Source organism: Ursus arctos, unplaced genomic scaffold, assembly GCF_023065955.2.
Source record: "Ursus arctos isolate Adak ecotype North America unplaced genomic scaffold, UrsArc2.0 scaffold_19, whole genome shotgun sequence".
In the NCBI taxonomy this organism is placed as follows: Eukaryota; Metazoa; Chordata; class Mammalia; order Carnivora; family Ursidae; genus Ursus; species Ursus arctos.
Genome location: NW_026622863.1, coordinates 25,795,956 through 25,815,432, shown reverse-complemented (window position 1 = coordinate 25,815,432; position 19,477 = coordinate 25,795,956). Strand labels below are relative to the sequence as shown.

Genomic DNA, 19,477 nt, shown 5'->3' with positions numbered 1-19,477 from the left:
TGGTCTTAGGTTCTAGGCACAAAGAATAATTAAAACAAGCCAAGTAAAGTTTCATGTAGGAAGTGGCTTACTTTAAAAAAGAGGTAAGAACAGTATAAACTTAGCAGGCTTATAGAATGACCAAGTACGGATGAAAACACAGCCTCTGTAACTTCACCTGTTAGAACCAGTCTTCCAACTCCAGTCCTCACTAATGAATTAAAATCCGAGTCACTAAAATTTTGGCCACAGAAAACTTAAAAGATGTATTCGCTATGCCACAGACCACCCATGGACTTAATGCCCCATTTGTCACCTGGTGATATGCTCTGTACAACTCTGAAGCCAGGCAAGGCATGGAGTTGCTGCCTCATGAAAAGGAAAGCTTAAGAAAAATTGGAAATGAAGAAGTTTTTGCTTCCTCCAACTACCAGCCAAGACATCGACAAAAATCCAAAGTATGTAGAGGCAGTTTCTATATCTCACGAGCAAAATTCATCTCATCACCCAACGCACCAACGGGGCTATTGGCATGGTGGATATTCTGAGCCAAAGGCCAGCCTCCCTTTGGCCTGGGACCTCCCTCGGGGGAGATCCTGGGCACGCACTGAACTGTTCATGTTGCTGGGAAGTTTCTTCTGCATTTCTTCTCTTCATGGTGGGATGGCAATTGGATCCTCTTCCTTATGGGGGCCACAAGGTGAGCCCGCTGAGGGCCTAGGCTGCTGCCCAACATTGACTCCTTGTGGAGAAGCCAAAGGCAGCCGCCACCTCCACGTCTCAACCGTCAAACTCTCAGCTAAAGTACCACTGACAGCCCCTCCATCTAAACTTCCATCTTCCAAACCAGCAACATAATGGAGGAGCCAATTAAATGATTATTAATTCATGCTACTTTCCGTAAGCCAGAGGTTCTCATCGCCTTGCGTTCCGTAAACCAGCTTGCCACCTGCCCCAGAAATTTACAGCAATCTTTCATCTATCTCCATTGACTAGGGGGAAAAAAATTCACACGACTCCATATCAATGTTTGAGTTGGGATAACTACCCCAGCACACGAAACTCAGAAGCTTCACTAGATCTGAAAATGGTCATTTCAGCTCATAATTACAACAAAATGAAAGGTACAGTGTGCTCTTTCCATAGCTCTTCTCCTTCAGCTTCTCATGAGCCTCAGACTTCCTCTAGACAAGAAAAATGCAATGTTATCACAGGGTAATCTGTGCTTCTGGACTCTGTGATCTTTACACTGTCACTGAAAATGGAGCTACTCTTGGCATTTGCTTGCAATTCCTTCCCCGGAGGACAGGCTAGGATTTCATATTCCCATCTCCTATGGAACTACTGCACTTGATAAGTGGCCAGAGATCTGGCTAAATTCTCTTCCTCCCCTAATACAGAGAACAGCAGTTCCTCTAAAGGATTTGCTTTGCTGCCAACTTGGTCTTTAAACGTGCAAGGTCTCATTCTGCCTCCAAGCACTTAAGGATGTTTCAAAGAAGAATCGGAGGCATACAATGGTTCCACACACCCAGTGGGGTGGGTCACCGTGCCGTGACTGAAACAAAGTTGGGGCTCCTCTCCCTTCCCTGCCCAGAGGTGTGGGATATGTCTCAAACTCCAGCCCAGTGGGGTTAAGAACCTTCTATTCAGACACAGTCTCGTTCCCTGTAACCGCAAGCGACGCTGCTTGGGTATGTCGCTAGAAGGCATTTTAGAGAAGTACAACCACCTACTCGAGAGGCACAAGAATATGCCTAGATGGGGAGAGTAAGGCATACTGGTAACATCGACTTATCAGACGTGTCTTTCTGTTTGTATATAGGGTTTCAAAGAAAATCTGAGTAGTAATACTACAGATGGGTGTAACTTGTACTCAGGGAACCGCTAATTATTTTTCTCTTCCAAGTCAGATGTGAACTAGATAGGCCACCACTTTGGAAATGCAGATCTTAGGTATCGCTCTTCATTGTGACCCTGTGTCTCTGACCAAACTTCTCTCACTTCCAATCCTGCTATCCGAGATGGTATCCGAGTCCGCCAAGACTCAGGACTTGTGCCTCTTCTAGGCACTTCTGCCTTTCAGGAAAGCTCAGTACCGACTGCACCCAGCAGGGGGCTCAGGACCTGCCATTCGGTTAAACAAGAAATAGTTCTTGAAACCCCATGCATGTCATGAGATCATAGTGCCAAGGTTCTCAGACTCAAGCGTGAGTCAGAAATCTCTCGGAGGGCTTGTTAAAACACAGACAGCAAGCCACACCCCCCAAGATAGGTCTGATTCAGAGAATTTGCATTTCTAGTGAGTTCCTGAGTGATGCTGATGGCTCACCGGGGGTACTTTGAGAACCGCCATCGGAGTCAGCGCTTTCTGTAATTGGTGGGGACCAGAATTAAATAAGGGGGCCCAGCAGGAGTAGGTGGCTCTGCCAGTCCACTTCCAAATGACTGCGGCCAACAAGACACGCTCATCCTCTCTGCTCACAGAAGAAAGCCAGGCCTGGTCTCAAAGCTAGATGTTTCCCCCCTCAGGCCAAAGGTGAAAGACTAAATACGGCTGTCCCTCAGGGAACCTGCCTGCCCTACAACCCATGCAGACACATTTTCAAAGCCCGAAATTCAGAGGAATAACATCCATACGCTCTGCTGGTGGTGTAATCCAAAATAATGCCTTGTGTATGAAGCCTTATTCTTCCTATGTGTCCTGGAGAACCTCTGCGAAAAGAGGGCAGACACTTGTGGGCTCCTTCCACTTTGCAGAAGGAGGGGGCATCTTCTCAGCGCTGGCTTGTCTGGTCTTGGCACCTGCAGGCCTCACCAACCCAGGGTCCCCCTTGCTTCAGCCCTGAGAGGGATGCAGAGATCCACACTAGCCGCTGAGCGTGCAAGTCCACAGTCTGGGAAAGGAGCATCACACCACGCCGTGGGGCCTCTGCTCTCCCGGTCGGCAGCCTCAGGGTGGGATGGCGGCCCGTGCAGACCGGTGGCTGCCACTCTTGCTCCGCATCTTTGGGGAGAAAACAGTGCTAAGCCCTACATCAGAGGCATCAATCTGTTACACTCATTCCTTGTTGAAATATGCATAAGGCTGCTTAACTGTACTGACTGGAGCTCCCAAAAGGCCATCCCACAATTCGATTTCAAGGCACCTTGCTCCCTTCTGTATCAGGTTTGAGAAGGAACCACCTTTACAAAACAGAGGCACCAGCTACCACCTTTTAGACCAACACTAGCTGTCAGTGTATTTAATAACTTCTAGACACTGGGCCGCCACCATGAGCTTGGATGTGTGCCAGAGGCTGGGGACCCCAGGGGCCATGCCCTGACTCCACTTTGAGGTATTAGTCAGCCTGCCCGCTTCTGGCCTCTTGTCAGCTCCCCTAAAGTATCCTGGCTTCCTCTGGCACAGCCTCCTGTGACCGTGGTCACAGTGTCCTTGAGGATGGACAGCCACGGTCGGGGGCTGTGTAGGGGCTGCACTATCACTCTGCCCCCTGCTTAATTACAGGATTGTGAGGACCAGGGATTTGGAGAAAACTAGGGTGGAAAGCACCTCAGAGACCCTTGAACTGACAGAGGAAAAAGTCTAGAGGTGTAAGATGTAGGTCAAAACAAGGGGGCAATGTGGGTCATTCAGAGACTAGGCCAAAGTTAATTAACAGAGGTTCATCCGGCCCCCATCAAATCAAACATTAATTAGGTTAGTTAGGGTCTCTGAGCCCCAGCACAGCACAGATTCCCCGAGACTGGAATAAAACAATACTCTTCCAGTTTTTTCTCTGTTCCAAGCCTATCTTCCTAAAATACTCCTAAATTTTCGGAATGAAAGTGAACTTGTGAACATGAACACATAAAATCCAGGTCCAGCACGGTGACAGACACCAAGAGCTCTGAACTGAACTTCTCAGCACCGTTTCAAATCAACTTCCCCCATGATCTGCCCAGGGTTGTTTTGGGTTTCGTTCTTTCTTTCTTTCTTTGCTAGTTCAGGTTCGGCAGGACAGTGTGAGAATCTGTACTTGGGGAAGAAAGACATCATCTCTCAGGTCCCTGCAAGGATGGAAAATGGCAACGATTCTCCACTTTCCCGTGTGGGTTTAAAGGACCAAGAGGACCGGAAAGGTCTGCGTCTTGGTATTCTGCTCAGTACAGAGAGAGGGGAACCCCGAACGTGTTTTCATCCATGCTCCTCTCGGTACCCATTGAATCCCGCATGAGGTTGGCTCAGAGCATCCCGAAGGGCTGGGACACACCATCTGTGCGAAGGGCCGGGGATGTGGCTCTAGCGCCCCTGCAGGGATTCCTCCAGAACGGCCGTTTCCCACAAGCTGTTTTCCTATGACCGAGTTCCCTTTATACAAAGGCCTCAGCCGCCCTTGCTAGGCAACAGAGCGCAGCGGCTTGCAGCGCTGACCACGTGCTGGTTCCCAGCCTGGCTGTGTGACCTCGAGCATCTGACGTGACTCCGCTGAGCTCAGTCTCCTCATCTGTCGGTGGGATCGCAGTGTCTACTCACAGGGTTTCTGTGAGGTGGGCGAGAGAGATCAGGCATACAAAGCCTACCACAGAGTCCCGCACACAGCAAGAGCTTAAACACTGCTTGCTCTGGTTTCATTTTTAGAAATATCTCTGGGAAATAATATGGGCCCGTGAGAGGCCTGGTTTTTAAAAACGCACAGATACCCTGCATTTGCCGTGTCTACATATTAACATGGAGCAATTCCACTAACCCACAGGTTTGATGTTGAAAAAGCAGTAAAGTAGAAGGACTTGGACTTGAAAATGTTTGTGGCCACGTTACTTCACCAAACTGATTGTGAATGAAACACCCAAACAGTATCAGGCTCTTGCTAAGTGCTGGAGATTACAGAAATGAATGGATGCCCCGGTGGGGAGAGATGACGAGGCAGAGCACAGACGACTTTCAGGGCGGTGGAAATAGAGAATGTGATATAATGATGGATACGTGTCAGCATACCTCTATTTAAACCCACAGCATGTACAACACTAAGACTGAATCCTAAGATAAACCACGGCTTAGGGTAGTCATAGTTTTTCTGATGTGTCAACGGTTCATCACTGGTTAAACAAAAAAGTGCCATTCTGGTGAGTGATGGTGACTATGGGGGGAAGCTATGTATGTATGTGTGGGGGGCAGAGGGTATACGGCAAATCTCTGTACCTTCCTGTCAGTTTTATTGTAAACTTAAAACTGCTCTAAAAAAGGGAAGTCTTATTGAGCAAGCAAACGAGAATGAATGAATGCCACAAAGTTCAGATCATAAAGAGCTCATGTTTTTCAAGTCTTCTCCTCCAAACTTCGCATAAGAAGAGAAAGCTACCATGTTATGTGTTCTTTAGCTTTACGATGTGGGGAACAGATCCCTGACCCACAAGGCCCGTCGGGGTCTGAGCACAGATCTGGCACCCAGGTGCTCACCATCTACGTGTCATACTTCTCCAGCCTACAGAACAGAATGTTGGGCCGAGAAGAACGTAAGAGCCTGATGAAAATGCTCAGATACCCCTGAGAAAGGCACTGTGGTGGGGTTTTTTGTTTTTTAAATCATGATCATGATTCTAGTAACAGAGGTGCTTCTCCCATCAGCACAAAAGCTCAAACCGAAACAAAGCAAGATTCACATGGCCCCTTTGCAAGAGTAATATGCAAATCTATAAGGTGTTTTCTGTAGTGATGAAAAATGATTTGCTCCTTAATCTACATCTCCACTGCCCTTTATCTATACCTTGATGAAAATTCTCATCACACTGTACCACGGTTATGTGATTACATACGGTGTCCCTTCTAGAAAGTGAGTTCCTTACTTTTTTGCATATCCCGTATCTGCCTTAGATTATCTCCGCTAATTTTGTTACTGCATGCAAAAATATTTGCTCAATTGATGTGGTCCCTTTCCCTCTCTTACAATTTACAGTATAAATTCTCAAAGCCAAGACCTCTGAATTACTGGAATTCAGGCGAGTCCAGATATACACCACACCCTATATCTATTTTTGCTTCCCAACATAAAAATAGTTCGAATGGTTTGTTTCCAATTGTGAGGCAGAATTCTGCCTGCAGTGACTTTAAGCAGCCAAGTTATACTGAAAGAGGCCTGGAAAAAAAGGAGGGTGGGGAAGGGAGGTGGGGGAGGGGAACAGAGGACTCTGGAAAAGCCCACGTAGCTGCACAATTCCCATCCGTGTGTGAAACGTAAAACCAAAAACGGTTTCCGTTGGCGGGAATGCGAACCACAAAGGAGCCATGCGAGCCAGGCTCCCAGCATTCCCTCACACACACCCTACTGCAAAGACAAATTTACTTTTGGGTGAGGTAGAAAAATGGAACCAAATGCCAGAAGAACAGAGACTCAGGCTGAAATGACTTCTATAGAGGTATGGCAGTGTGGTGAACAGCCTCGTTTCTAGCCAAAACAGGGCTGGGATGGGTAGCCACTCAAAGGCCCCCACAGCAATCTCCAGGGGCTCCTCCCTTGATGTCCTCATCACACGGGGCTTGGACAACACAGTGTGACGCACCCCAGTCACACAGGACCAGGTGAGAGCATGTGGAGCTCTGATTCCGCACTAAGAAAGGCGGCCTGGGACAGTCCGACCCTCATGGAAAAAAGCCGAAGGGGCCTATCTGAATTCGGTGCAGGCTCCTGACCCATGCCATCGCACCTGGTGGGACGCTAGGGAAATCGGCAAGTTACCAGCATTCCAACTTTAGGAATTAAGATTCTCCAAGATGCTCCTGTACAACCCTCAATTATATTTTTAAGGAATTCCAGAACTTCGAGAACCTGTTTAGTCCAAACCTGCCATTCTACAGATTTTGAAACTGAGGACCAGAGACCTGAGGTCATGCAGCTCATCTCAGCGGCAGAACCAGGCCTCGAGCCAGGAGCTTCTGACTCCTCGCAGGCCAATGCTTCGTCTTTTGTCCTAATGGACTCAATTTAGGGGGGGGGGGAGGTATTTTTTCAGCCCCTTTCCATTCTGTCACAGACTACACTTTAGGCACTCAGTTCCCCATACAATGGCATCCCTATTTATACAAAGCTGTAAACAACAGGGAGAAGAGGGGGAGGGCTGGTAATAGATTTCCACCAGGATGTGCCTGACCTGCTTTTTTTCAACCTCAGTAATTAGAAAGGCAGTGGGTCTGTAGGAATTATTCATATGCAGCAAGAGCCGTACACTATACATTTATGTTAAACATGTCAAACCCGATTGAAATCATGCCTGCCAGCACCATATTCCATAAACACACTTTCCCCTCTCAGTCGCCCAGACCTTGCCGGCCCGTTAATACCTCCTTTAACAGCAATCTTCCCGAGATTCAAATCAGGGGCGCTCCACTGCACTAATTGCTCTGTGTTAGGTAAGCATCATGGATCTAAAAAAAATTAATAAAATAAAATCCCTTCAGGCCATTCCCCTAGAAAAACAACACTCAAACTACAATTCTAACTCACAATTTTCTAAAACTACAGACACGGACATCAATTAAGGATTTGTGCAGCATTATCATGTTGGTGTTTTCAGTTGGGCGATGGCCCCGTCTTTGTGTTTTAAAGCACCAGCACCCCCTGGTCTTCTTGTCTCAAATTAGCTTAACTAGACCCAGTTTAGTGCTCTGTGGCTGGAAACCATGGCGGCTACAGGATTTAAATAACCATCTTGCTATGATTCTTTGCCAAGAGTTCAATTTTTTCCCCTAATTATTGGTGATAAAGCATCACATTAATTGTATATCACTTAATTTATAGCAATTAACGGTTGATTGGATAATCACTGCATTAATTACTGTTCAGTTGCCGACACTGGGGCCTCTTCACTCTAGAACACACACTTTTAAATCCACACTCCTAAAAGAGAACGAGGGATCATTTTCATGTTTCAAAAGAAAACCACAAAGTTGGACGGTGGAAATTGCTGCGCATTAGGGAAGAGACGTAGCTTCAAAGAACCTTCCTGCACCCTCCATTGGCCCACAAGAGTGCTTCACACTCACCCCGAATAGATGGGATCTCTGAAGGGTTGACCAAGGGCCACCACCTGCCATCATGGAGCCCTCAAGAGCCCACATCATGGAACCCAGGGTGTGGTGGCGGGTGTCACTCGTCCATGTTTTACAGATGAGATGCCCACGGCTCCAAGAGGCCAAGGCCATTCGCTGAGTGGTCCACTTCACCAACCTGCTTTCCGACTGAGCAAGACGTGGGCTTACTATGAGGTATATTCATGATGGACAATCCCACTCATTTTTGCACATCCAGCTGGCTGTCATGTTACTGTCACCGCTGTACAACTGTGGTCTCGAGAAGGCTACCCTCCATACTCAGAATGGAGATGAAAGCCAGATCGAATAATTCCGCTGACAAATCCCATTCCTGGAGAGGTGGGACATTGTACCGGTACGAGCTCGGGCTCTGTCCTAAGCCGCAGGGCTGGTCTGCAAATCTGAACCTCGCTATGTACCTTTTGGCAACCTGCACGAGCTCAGCTGTCCCAGGCTCACTTCTCCGCACAATGGCAGGGGGTCTGGGGGGCGGGGAGGGGTTACTTACAACATCTGTCTCACGGAGTGAGGGGTGGGAACCCAGTGAAATAATGTGTGTAAAGCAGAGCTTCCCAACTCTCTCTCACATCGAGGCACACACAGAAAGCGACAGCAAGTGAGTATGGGCAGACGAAGCCAACTGAGCCCGGCTTCAGCAGCCCCCAGCCCCACCCGGGCAACTCAAAGGCTGGACAGGTCGGCAGCCGTGCCGCTGAGAGCCATCCCCGGCGTGCCTGCTGGCAAGGACCGCTGGGCGCACCAGAACGGAGCCTGGCGCCCAGGCGAAGTCAGTGTAGCCTTCGTAACAACTGCGAAGTGAGCGTAGCTGGGATGCGTCCTTTCACGGGTAGTGTGGCTCCTTCTGAGTATCTATAGCCGCACTGTCCAGATTTAAAGAGCCACCTTTCAATTCATTACAATGAAATAAAATTTAAAATTCGGTTCCTCAGTGGTACCAGCCACACTTCAAGGGCTTCACGGCCATCGTGGCTAGTGGCTGCTGCACCAGGCGGGGCAGCGGCGGAGCATCTTCGTCAGCCTGGGAGGTTCCGCGGGACAGCGCGGACCTATAGCAACGCTGTTCGGAGGACTGCGGCTCCTCCTGGAAGCCCGGGAGGACCGCTACGGTCCCTGAAGGCAAGGCCCATCGTCTCACGGAACCGGTGATCAGTGGAACTCTGCCCAGTGCTGCTGACCGTGGGACGGATGCTGCTCGGATTCAAGCCACCACCTTGCTTGCCTTGCTGCCACCTGAGGTCAAAGACCTGACACCTACATAAAAGAAGCCTGGAGAGGGTGACCAATGGACACCAAAAAGGAAATCAGGAGTCCCATTCCAGCATAAAAAAAAATGACTAAAAATTTTTAGTAAAGATTATCCTATTCCTGCACAAACCCCAAACTACATAATCAATAGCCGAGAAAATGTCAATTATCCAGGCTCATTTGAAATATTATTAATCTGCACCGTGAGTGGCCACTAATCAACAGTACAAATTGTGAAATCACTATTTATTTATTTCCTGGGAGGAAGCGCTCCCCATCACATTTAATCAGATAGGAACAGCTCAATTTAGGGCATAAAGGGAACAAACGCAGATATATATAGATATATATATATCTATATATATCTATACATATATTTTTCTTAAAAAAAAATAGTAAGGATCCCAAAGAAAGCTGCGGAGAGGTTGCTGCCACCTGTATCGATTCCAAGATCAAATCGGCTCAAGTACCTTAATAAAGCCTGTCATTACACACTCAGACAACATAGACAAGATTATGCTTCGGGTCAAAAGAGGATCGTTTGCAGGAGTCAGGAAAGAGTTTTCCCTTCTCTCTTTACTACTATGCGACTGATAAGGGGCACCTCTGAGTTACTCACCCACGGTCTCGCTTTCTCTCTCCCTCATCTCTGGCTTCTGGAGATAAAGTATAGCCTGCTGCTTGAATGAACGAACGAACGAACGAGTGAGAAAGTGGGGCTTTATTAAAGACACTCATTCCTACGGCGCTTCCCAGCTGCCTGGCATGTCCACTAGCTCTGCGAGGACACACTCCCACTGAATTCAAAATGCTCCGAGTGCGATTTAGTTGAACCACCCTCAACAAAGCTTGCCCTGAACTGCTGCAAGAACTGGAGGAGCACATGCTACGTGCCTGGTACAGGGCCTGGCGCACAGTAGGAACTTTGCAAACGGCAGTCACGTCTTGGCACTGACTCGGTGTCCTTAGCGTGCAGAACGCAGGCATCGCCCACACATACTGTCACCACGATCCTGAGTTTTTCCGTGCTGTTCCCCCTCCACTCCTCGAAATTCCTAGAAGCCACAGGCTGCCCAGCGACACTTTCACATTCATTGAAAAGGCCCTGAAGAGAAACTGCTACTAGTTTTCCTCGGCTTATTCAACCAAATTATTAAAACAACAACAACATCAACAACAACAACAAAAACCTTCGTAATCTAGAGCTTCCTATATGCCAGGCACTGTTCGAAGATTCCCATATTCAAATAAGCCTCACTGCGGTCCTCTGAAAGGAGGTACTATTTTCAATCCCCATCTCAGGCGAGAAACTGAGGCACAGAAAGGTGAAGGCCACATAACTAGGAAGTGGCAGAGCCGGATTAGAAACCAGGGACCCAAACCATGCAAACAAAGGACAGATGGCCCGGAAGGTTACTCGGTCTTCCGACGGTGTGTGTGGAATCCTCTTTCCCAGGTCACCTCTATCCGCAAAGTCTGTGTCCATCTCACCCTGACCGTACAGCAGAAAGCCGGGTCTCGGTCTGTGTCAGGCAACACAGCACGAGCCTCCCCTGGGATGAAGGCCTCTGAGGAGAGACAGCCATGCCCTCCTTCCCGGCCCGCCTGCCCTTGCAAAACCCTTCCTGGGGTGCTCGGCCCCGTCCCTCGGCATCTCTCAAGCGCAGGCCTCTGGCCACCGCAGTTCCGTTCACTCGGCTGCGGTGACACCCTGTCTCTGTGGCCCAGGAAACACTGAACAGGCCCATCGCCTACTCCGCCCCATCCCTCCTGAAATTTGGAAGCTGTTAAGCTGCCTCTCGAATTTCTCTTTTACAGACTGAATAGCCCCAATTTCTTCAGCCTCTTTTCAGAGGCAATATTTCTCAGCCTTCAGTGAGCTTTCACTGCTCTCCTCTGGCCTCTCTCCAAGATTCTGTATCTTGTTTAAATAGTGAAGGCCAACATTGAACATGATTTAAGAACAGTCGTGCCTGGAAAAGTAACAAAGGCCCAACCAATACAGACTCCACAAAGTAAATATTTTCTCGAAAAAACACAAAGTATTACAATATTAATAATAGAAAGCAGTAAGAATTAGGTCGACCAAATAAAACAATTTCTGTTGCTTGTCATATCATTTCCTCTAATAACTGTGGTGGTTTCTGGGAGACTTATCCGTCCTGAGGAGTCTTCTCAGAAACAACTTTGCTCCTCCTCAAAAAAAAAAAAACCTCAACTTTTCTTCTCAGTCTCAGCTCTTCTTTCCTCCAATACAGCAATCCTATCATCACGAGAGATGGCTGTTCCCCTTCTCACAACACCAAGTTTTCCAGAAATAGCACTTCCTTCCCTGCCTTCAACTTCTGCTTTTGGTAACACGTCCTTCTGCCTGGCTTCACCGCCTGCCCTACTTCGGGTGCGTTTCAGGGTGTGGGCGCTCGCCCTGGGGGCAAGGGGGCAATGTGCAGAACGAAGCCCACCTTCGCTACTGACGCCTTGGAGATTCGGCGGTGACCCCATCAAGGTGTACAGGGCAAACCCCTCCACTGGGCCTGGGCCTGGGGGTGGGGGGCTAGGCGACTGGGCCTTCAACAGAGAAAGACTCACATCAAGGGCGCCGCACAGCGAGCAGGAGCCACGGAAGAAACGTGAGCTCACCAACACAGAAGCCCCTGGCGTAGAGCCAGACACCTGGACGCTCCATAAACAAGCTGGTTTGGGGGCCATTTAGGAAACGCTTTAAAAAATTCTTTAATATAACCTAAGAGAAGGAGAATGAAGCAGACCACTCAAGAAAGCAAAACCCAAATCCTTCTCCCACTGCACAGAACCGACCGTTTTTCTGGGTAGATGAAGGATTTCATCTGCTCCCTGATTCGCCGGCCTCCCACTTGCAGGGGAGACGTGTCGGGGGCTGGGGGGCCGCACACACTACCTGTCCACTTGCTCTGCTCCTTCTCGCCTCCACTCTCCTGGTCTTTAGCAAGCTCCTCTGGATCAGCAGCCGTGTCACTGGGCCCTTCAACATCTTCAATAGCTTCTTCTGAAATAGAAGAAAAACAAAATGTCAAGGATCAAAAGTGGACAGAAGATAAAGGACTCCTGGCTCCTACTCCAAAGAATCACCGACCACAACACACAGATGCCAACGACTGCCCCTCCTCTCTCTCCCCCGCGGCCCCCGAAAGCCTGACGGTACTTCGGACGTGCCGAGGTCTAGGTAAGCAGTGGGGCCTTCCTGTCCCCACTCACTGGTAGGAGACTGACTCGCCCGAGACGTGTGGACGTTAGGTATTTCCAGATGGATTCTGAATGCCTCATGTGAGCTCTTAATATTGGAAAGCCAATCCTGTTGAAGAAATAACTCCATCTAAATTCCTGAAGTTGCATGCAAGTCTTTTGCACTTGAAAATGCAAAAAAGGAGCCACATGTTGGCTCTTGCCTAGCCCCAACCCCAGCGCGTCCTGGACCTGAACTAGACCAGACCCTGCCGCTGACCCTTCAGAGGCTTCGCAGTGTGGGTGCACATGCCAGACCATGGTGGGAGGTGGTGTTGGTTTTTTGTTTTGTTTTGTTTTTTTTTTAACAGTCACTCACGCCTCAAGGATCACAGAATATCAGTGATGGGATTTCATTAACGTGAAGAGTTCTAGAAAACAAACAACATCTGTACAAACAACATCTGTAGGCATGCCAGGCGTCAGTGCCAAGAAGCTAGATTTGTAGAGAAAGGGAAAAAAATTGCAAGAGAATCATATATTTTCCTTTTGAAGTCAGTCCATTCTTTACCCACCACTGGTTTAAAACTAGCCGTGGAAATTCTCTCCAGCTCAACCAACACATAACGCTTTGGGTGAAGACAGAAGAATGGTCATGTCCAACAGGAGCCTACTCCTGAAGTAAAATGCCACCTGTCCAAGTGGGAAGGAAGAAGCTAAGATACTCTATAGACGCTGAGGGAAAGGAGGCGGGACATTTCTGTCCCTATCTCCTGGCCCTCTGGGTCATTATCCAAAACATTCATTGAGAATGGGTTAAGTGAATCAGTAAGGCAGGCCAACTGAGGTGGGTTAATGATGACATTATTCGCAGACTTTGAGGAGCACACCTTCCTGGGATGAGACCCTGGCTGCCCACATCAACTGCCCAGGGCCGGCAGCAGCCCAGAAGCACGGGGACCAGGTATTGGACTTGGGGCTGTGACCAATGTCAGGCTAGGTCTCTGAAGCCACTACCCTACCTTTCAATGTTTCAGGTGTTACCCTCCCCAGCCCTGCAGAAAATAAGTTTCTAATTTTCATCACACAAAGGAAGTAAAAGGAGTTCAGAGTAAAATGACCTCAGAGGGTTTATAAAACATTTGAGGAAGAAAGTATCTATTTAGAGTCAGGTTCTCCTGATGCTTCCCGAAAAGACAATGGAAGTCCAAGGACTGGAAAACTGAACTTGGGGTCAGGGAACATTTTTTCTTCATTCCCATCAACAGGGGATTTATGAAGCAGTCATGGGGAACACAGATGAAATAAGAGAGTGCTTATTTTCGTCTGCAAGTAAGAGGACTCCATATCTAATTTCTGTATCTGTTAGTCTTACTGCATAAAGTTAAGAGCAAGTCTCACACCCACTGTTAGTTCAGAGAAAAATCAGGCAACCATGGTTTGAGGTCAGTCTGCTATACATTGCCACATTAACGCCACACATCGTTGAGTAGAGAAAAAAAGGTTCTACACAAGGGTGAGTTGAGAATAACAACCAAGTTACACGGTATGATGTGCGCCCGGTCTTCATTACGTGCAGGCAGAATGTTTGATGCACGTGTTTTACACTTTTGATAAAATTGTTCAACACTGTAATTACAAAATCCATCTTTGAACGGCGATACCAGAACTCAGTCCATCAATATTAAATTGGGTCTACCCAAAGGGGTGAGGGCGCTTAAAATATACTCATTTGCCCCAGTATATGCTGCGACACAAACTACCTGTAGGAGATATTAATCAAATTTGATTATGCAGAGATGGCTGACTGGCCCCTCCTCTCCACCTCACACACACACACACACACACACACACACACACACAGTCACCTTACATGGAAAGAGTCTGACACCTACAAAGCAGACAAGACCCTGATGTGGCGAGCAGTGCCTGAGGCGCGGCTGTGCAGAGGAGGGAAGGAATTTACCCACTGGGAGGCCACCTCCAAGGCCAGCACTGCTCTCCTCCACATCATGTGGGCCGCGGCTGTCGGAGCAGAGCGTTAAGAACACACGGTCACTCTGGCACTGACCCCAGTTCTCTGAGCCTTTCCAAACAAATCTTACTCCGAAGATACAGAGTGTGAAGAATAAGCACATCGTTGACACGACGCGCAAGCAAACTGCACAGTGCTTTGTGAATGTTCCTGGAGCCCTCATCCTACGAGCCTCCTGGGTTCTTGGCTTTCTCCCTCCCTGCCCCACTACAAGCAGAAAAGTGAAGGCAGCTGAGTTCCAAGGAGAGGGCAGAGGACAGAGGTGAATTCAGGAACTTATTTTGTTTCTCTTCCCCCCCACCCCGTCCTTTTCTTCATTTTTAAGATTTAAATAGCAAATCCTCTTCCTTTTCAGTTCCTAGGTTTAATGTTATCATTTGTCACTCATTCACTTAAAGGCTGTTAAATGCTTCGTGGAAGAAGAAACGATCAGGAAACTCCTAGACAGCTTCCTTTACAAGGAGATCAGAGTCCTCACCCCCAACTAAAAACCAGGTCCTGATCGGCCTAGCAGACACTTTCCTGCAGTTCCACCTATGACCTACAGGTGTCGCCCTCTGCAAGGCGAGGCCTGGAAAGGGCAGCTAGCTGCAGGAAGCAGACACTGTCTGGGCCGCCCAACCTGAGCATGTGGAAATAATATACGTCTTCAAGTGAACTGTCTGGTCCTGGGGAAATAAAATAGGACATTCATAAGCAGTTACACCATCTGTCTTTATACCATCATCATCAACAGCAAGAGGAAAAATAGCTCTTTAAAATGGATGAAAGCCCAGGCTGACAGTAACCAGAAAACTGTAAGCTCTGAATACCAATAAAGGTAGAGAAATGATGAAAAAACAGAGATACAAAGTATGAATTTGCCTGGACAGCTCAGACCCACAATGCTTTGTGGGCAGGGTATGTTTTATTGGTCCCCAAAACCTAAAGAAACCCCAACTCACGAAGACCCAGGCCTTGGGCACCCAAGGAAGAGCCTGGTCTCCCTGTACCGGAACCACGTGGGGACCAGGGGAGCAACGGCATCCACACTCTGAGCCCCTGGGGCTGGTTACCGAGCCCTTATTCCCCTTAGGAATGTGTATTTGACACCCACGTGCTGATTGAGCAAGGAACGGGGAGGGTAGTTTCTCACAGACCACAGATTGCATTTTCCACCCGTGAAGTCGGTGGCAACTGGCCGGGGTCATTACGGAAGTTGATTTTTGTTTTTTTTCCTAAATAATATCGGCTACTGACAGATGGTGGGAACAAGCGAAGACTTGATGGATCCACGATCTGGTTTTATCTGGAAAATCCTATCTTTCCCTGAGTTGACGAAGTTGCTTCCCTTCCCTAAGACACACAGCAGACACTGTGTCACTTTTATGGCTGAAATAGACAAATGAAAACCATCTTTTCCCCAGGAGTTTATATACTATTTCAGAACCAAGCAGAACACACCAGGAACGTTTTCTCAAGGGCACAGCCAGGGCCGAGGTGAGGAGGTCATCTCTGCTCTCTATGCCCTGCCTGCTCCTGGCAGGGGCATCAGGCCCAGCACAAGCCAGGTAAGAATGTCTGCTTTTTAGAAGACTCTAGAGAAGGTGCCTCTACAACCCCTATAGCAGAAGCGACAACCCCTACAGCAGATGGTATAAAGCAGAAGCGACCCCACGGTGGCCCTCAAACAAGGGCATCCCTCCTATTTGAATGTATTTTCCCGTTAAAGGGCTAGGAAACCGGAAGCAAATCCTGAGTAACTGTGAGGGCTTCCTGGTATCCTGGTATCCCTTCCGCCTTCAACCTCCACACAGAACAGTGGCTGCGGGTCTTTAAACAATCGGTTTCCATCACTGCCTCCTTTTTACAACCGCTTCTCCCAGACAGCACTTACTAGCGCTCGGGCCAAAGCCAGCCTGCTCGCCCCTGTCTTCTGGCCGCGCACACAGCCCTCAGCTGTGAGAACTGCCGCGGATGAATATATTCTGAAAGGGAAGGGTTCCTGGGGCACCTTAGGTGTTCGAGGTGATGATACCGTGGCCAAGAACACTTCCCTTCAGTCAGGGTGGTTTTGCTCACCACACATGCAAACTGTTCTCTGAACACACCTTATACTTCGCGTGTTGGCGAAGGTGACCGCACGATTCCCCACCGTGCGGGGAGATCTGCTCCCGAAGGAGGTGTGCGTGCCGGCTGGCAGCCCCGTGGTGATGTGCAACAATCTCAGGAACAACCTGGAAACTGGTGTGTGAGAGGAGCACGGGGCAGAAGCGAGAACGGAGGTGGCATCATGGTCAAGTCAGCACTCACCGCCACCGCACGCATCTCCCCTGCGTGTTACACAAGAAAACGTGCCGGGTGCCGAAAACACAACCCTGCTCACCGAGTACCTGGGGCCGCGGGCCACGCCCACCGCGTGTCCCTCACTAACCGCTCTCAGACCTGAAGGAAGGGGAGTCGGTCAATGACTAAGACGAGTCCCTCCGATCCTAACTCTTTAACAGGATGACGTGGACCAATTCAAACCTTCCCCCCAAATCTGATAAAGCCCCCGGAGTGCCTTGATGTGACAGAAATTTGGAAATTCTCCTAAGAATCAGGGCTGTACCCCAGGCTCTCAGGCAATCGTGTTGCTTAAATAATACAATGATCCGGGATCCCTGAAGAATGAAATTGTTCTTTCCTTCTTCTTTGGGGTGAGCCATATTTGAGGGTGGGGGTGAAATAAAGTGCGTTCGCCTGTCGGCAGGCTCAAGAGCCGAGAAACATTAGCTGTCATGAACCACAATCAAATCAGGTTTGAAATATTTAGCAGTGGCTTGGAAAATGCGGTGGTGCAGCTCTGACAGGCGAGATGTGCACAGACACCCACTTTCCATTATAATGGAAATATCAGGCCTGTTCTGAATATGTATAACCCAGAAAAATGTATTGATTTTTCATTCGGCATTAAAAAAAATGAAATAGCCTGCAGCTGTCAAAAGCCTTTTGTTAAAAGCTCATCTTTCCTGGAATGAGGTTTACCAGAAACAAGTTTTAATTGTATATAGGACCTCTTCTTTGAAAAACAAAATAACCAATCTGCCTACTTTGAAGATAGGGTTAAAGCTTTTCCGTTCTCCATTTTCAACCTAATTAACCAAGGACAACCACAGAAGCAAGCGAGAAAGGCCTGCAACATGAGGACCATCAGGAGTACCACGGAAGGTGGCAGCCACTCACGCTGGGGTCTCTTGGTGCGTAGCGGGTGGGACTCCGTGATCGTGTCCTATCCTCTTGTTCCTGTAAGTCCTGTGCAGGCACTGCACTCTGTGGCTACAGACTCAGGGTAGGACCCTGTGACCACTCTGCTGGCCTTTTGAAATGTTGGCTGGCACAACTGGAACACAAGGGCAGAACACTCCAGTGTGCCCAATCCCACTGGCCTTCTGTTATCCACACGGAACCTCTGAGGCCTGTACCTCTTCTTCGGAATGTGCATGATTTTGCAATTACAGGTCAAATCAAATCCCACCATATAAAAGATGACTGCTAAGGTCTAGACCGCTTGCTTCTAGTAAGATCCAGTGTGTTAAAAATTGTGCTACAACAAAAACTTCTAACAGGATATGATCGACAATGCTGACAGACACATAACCCTGTTGCTCCCAGCTCTTCAGCCCTAGTCTTGTCCTCCTTCTCCAAGCCTAGAAGGAAGAGGTAAATGGTAGCGACGCTTGTGACTGACTATGCCGTTCTCCCTCCGTGACATTTTGGCAAGTATGATCTCACTGAATGGTGACCATGGGTCTGACCGGGAGGGGACTTTCCATGTGCCCTGGGCTTCTCCCCAACTGCACAGTAACCCCTGGATCCAGGATGCAATAATCCATTCTTGGATTTTCTCCCCCAAACACCCCCAAACACATTTTCTCCAACATTGACTCCAGGGTTTTATTCCAGTGGTGTCTCTTGCCAGCCCTGGCCATGTGGCTAGAGACTGCATGAGACACAGCTTCGAGCGATTAGGTTTTCTGGTCGACAATACCACAGTCCCAGAAATCTGCCCTTCAATGAAGGTGGTTTGGCTTACCACAAATGCATAGCATTCTCTTAACACACCTTATACTTAGCATCTTGGTATAGGTGACTGCATGTTTTCATGCTGTCACGTGGAAGAGGAAACTTAAAATCTCCCCTGAAAGTTCCTTGTGGGTAATCACCTGAGTATTACTTTTAATTGGAGGCAAAAGTGGTCCATTCTACTATCTACATCTTAACACAGTACAGATTACTTGACGGAAATGCCAAATCGTAAGACGAAGGGTCCAGGAATCCAAACTGATGCTGGCCAGTGGAACATTTTGAAATACAACTACCCTAGTCTATGAAGGAAACTTAAAGGGGCAAAGGATGAGGACGGGGTGTGCCGGAGGGGGGCGGTGTGTGAAGCAGGCAGGGGCTCCAAGGCTGCAAGCCTAGAGCGCTCGCGCTCATTTAATTCATCGGAAGTGTAATATGCTCCCAACCTCCTCAGGATAAGACACCATTTCTTTTCCAACAGACGTGAGGACACACAGAGATGACAGGCAAGCTGGCCCCCCACACTCCCGCTTGCCCAGGCCTCTCCAAAGTCCCTCTCTTGCACAGGATCTACGGGACACAGCACGGGAGAGGCAGAGGGAGGCCTCCCCTCCAGATGGCCCCAGTCTCCAGCCCTGTCCATTTTCTTACCAACCTAAGCTCCGTGCCAGGCTGGGCCAGCCAGCCAAGGCCCCTTCTCTACCAGCTGGGGACAACAGCCCGGGGGGTCAGGCCCGGTGCCCTGGTGGGGAATTTTCCCACCCTGGTCGCTTTTCAAAAAATGTGGCCAAGGTGCTAACCAGTTGTTTTAAACAAAACTGCCCCGTCGAAGGTCATGTTTTTACACGTGGATTTCAGTCCTCCGAGGGAAAAGGGGACGAGAG

General features: G+C 48.7%; 1 protein-coding gene across 8 annotated transcripts in view; it reads right to left on the bottom strand.

Annotated features, from left to right (window-relative positions):
- Positions 1 to 19,477, bottom strand: part of ZFHX3 (zinc finger homeobox 3) — a 1,297,849-nt gene that overhangs the window by 32,530 nt on the left and 1,245,842 nt on the right. For all 8 annotated transcript variants that reach the window (XM_057314209.1, XM_057314211.1, XM_057314210.1 and 5 more), the window contains one exon: positions 12,231 to 12,338. In XM_057314209.1, coding sequence (XP_057170192.1) covers positions 12,231 to 12,338 — 108 coding nt within the window. The remainder of the gene's footprint in view (positions 1 to 12,230; positions 12,339 to 19,477) is intronic.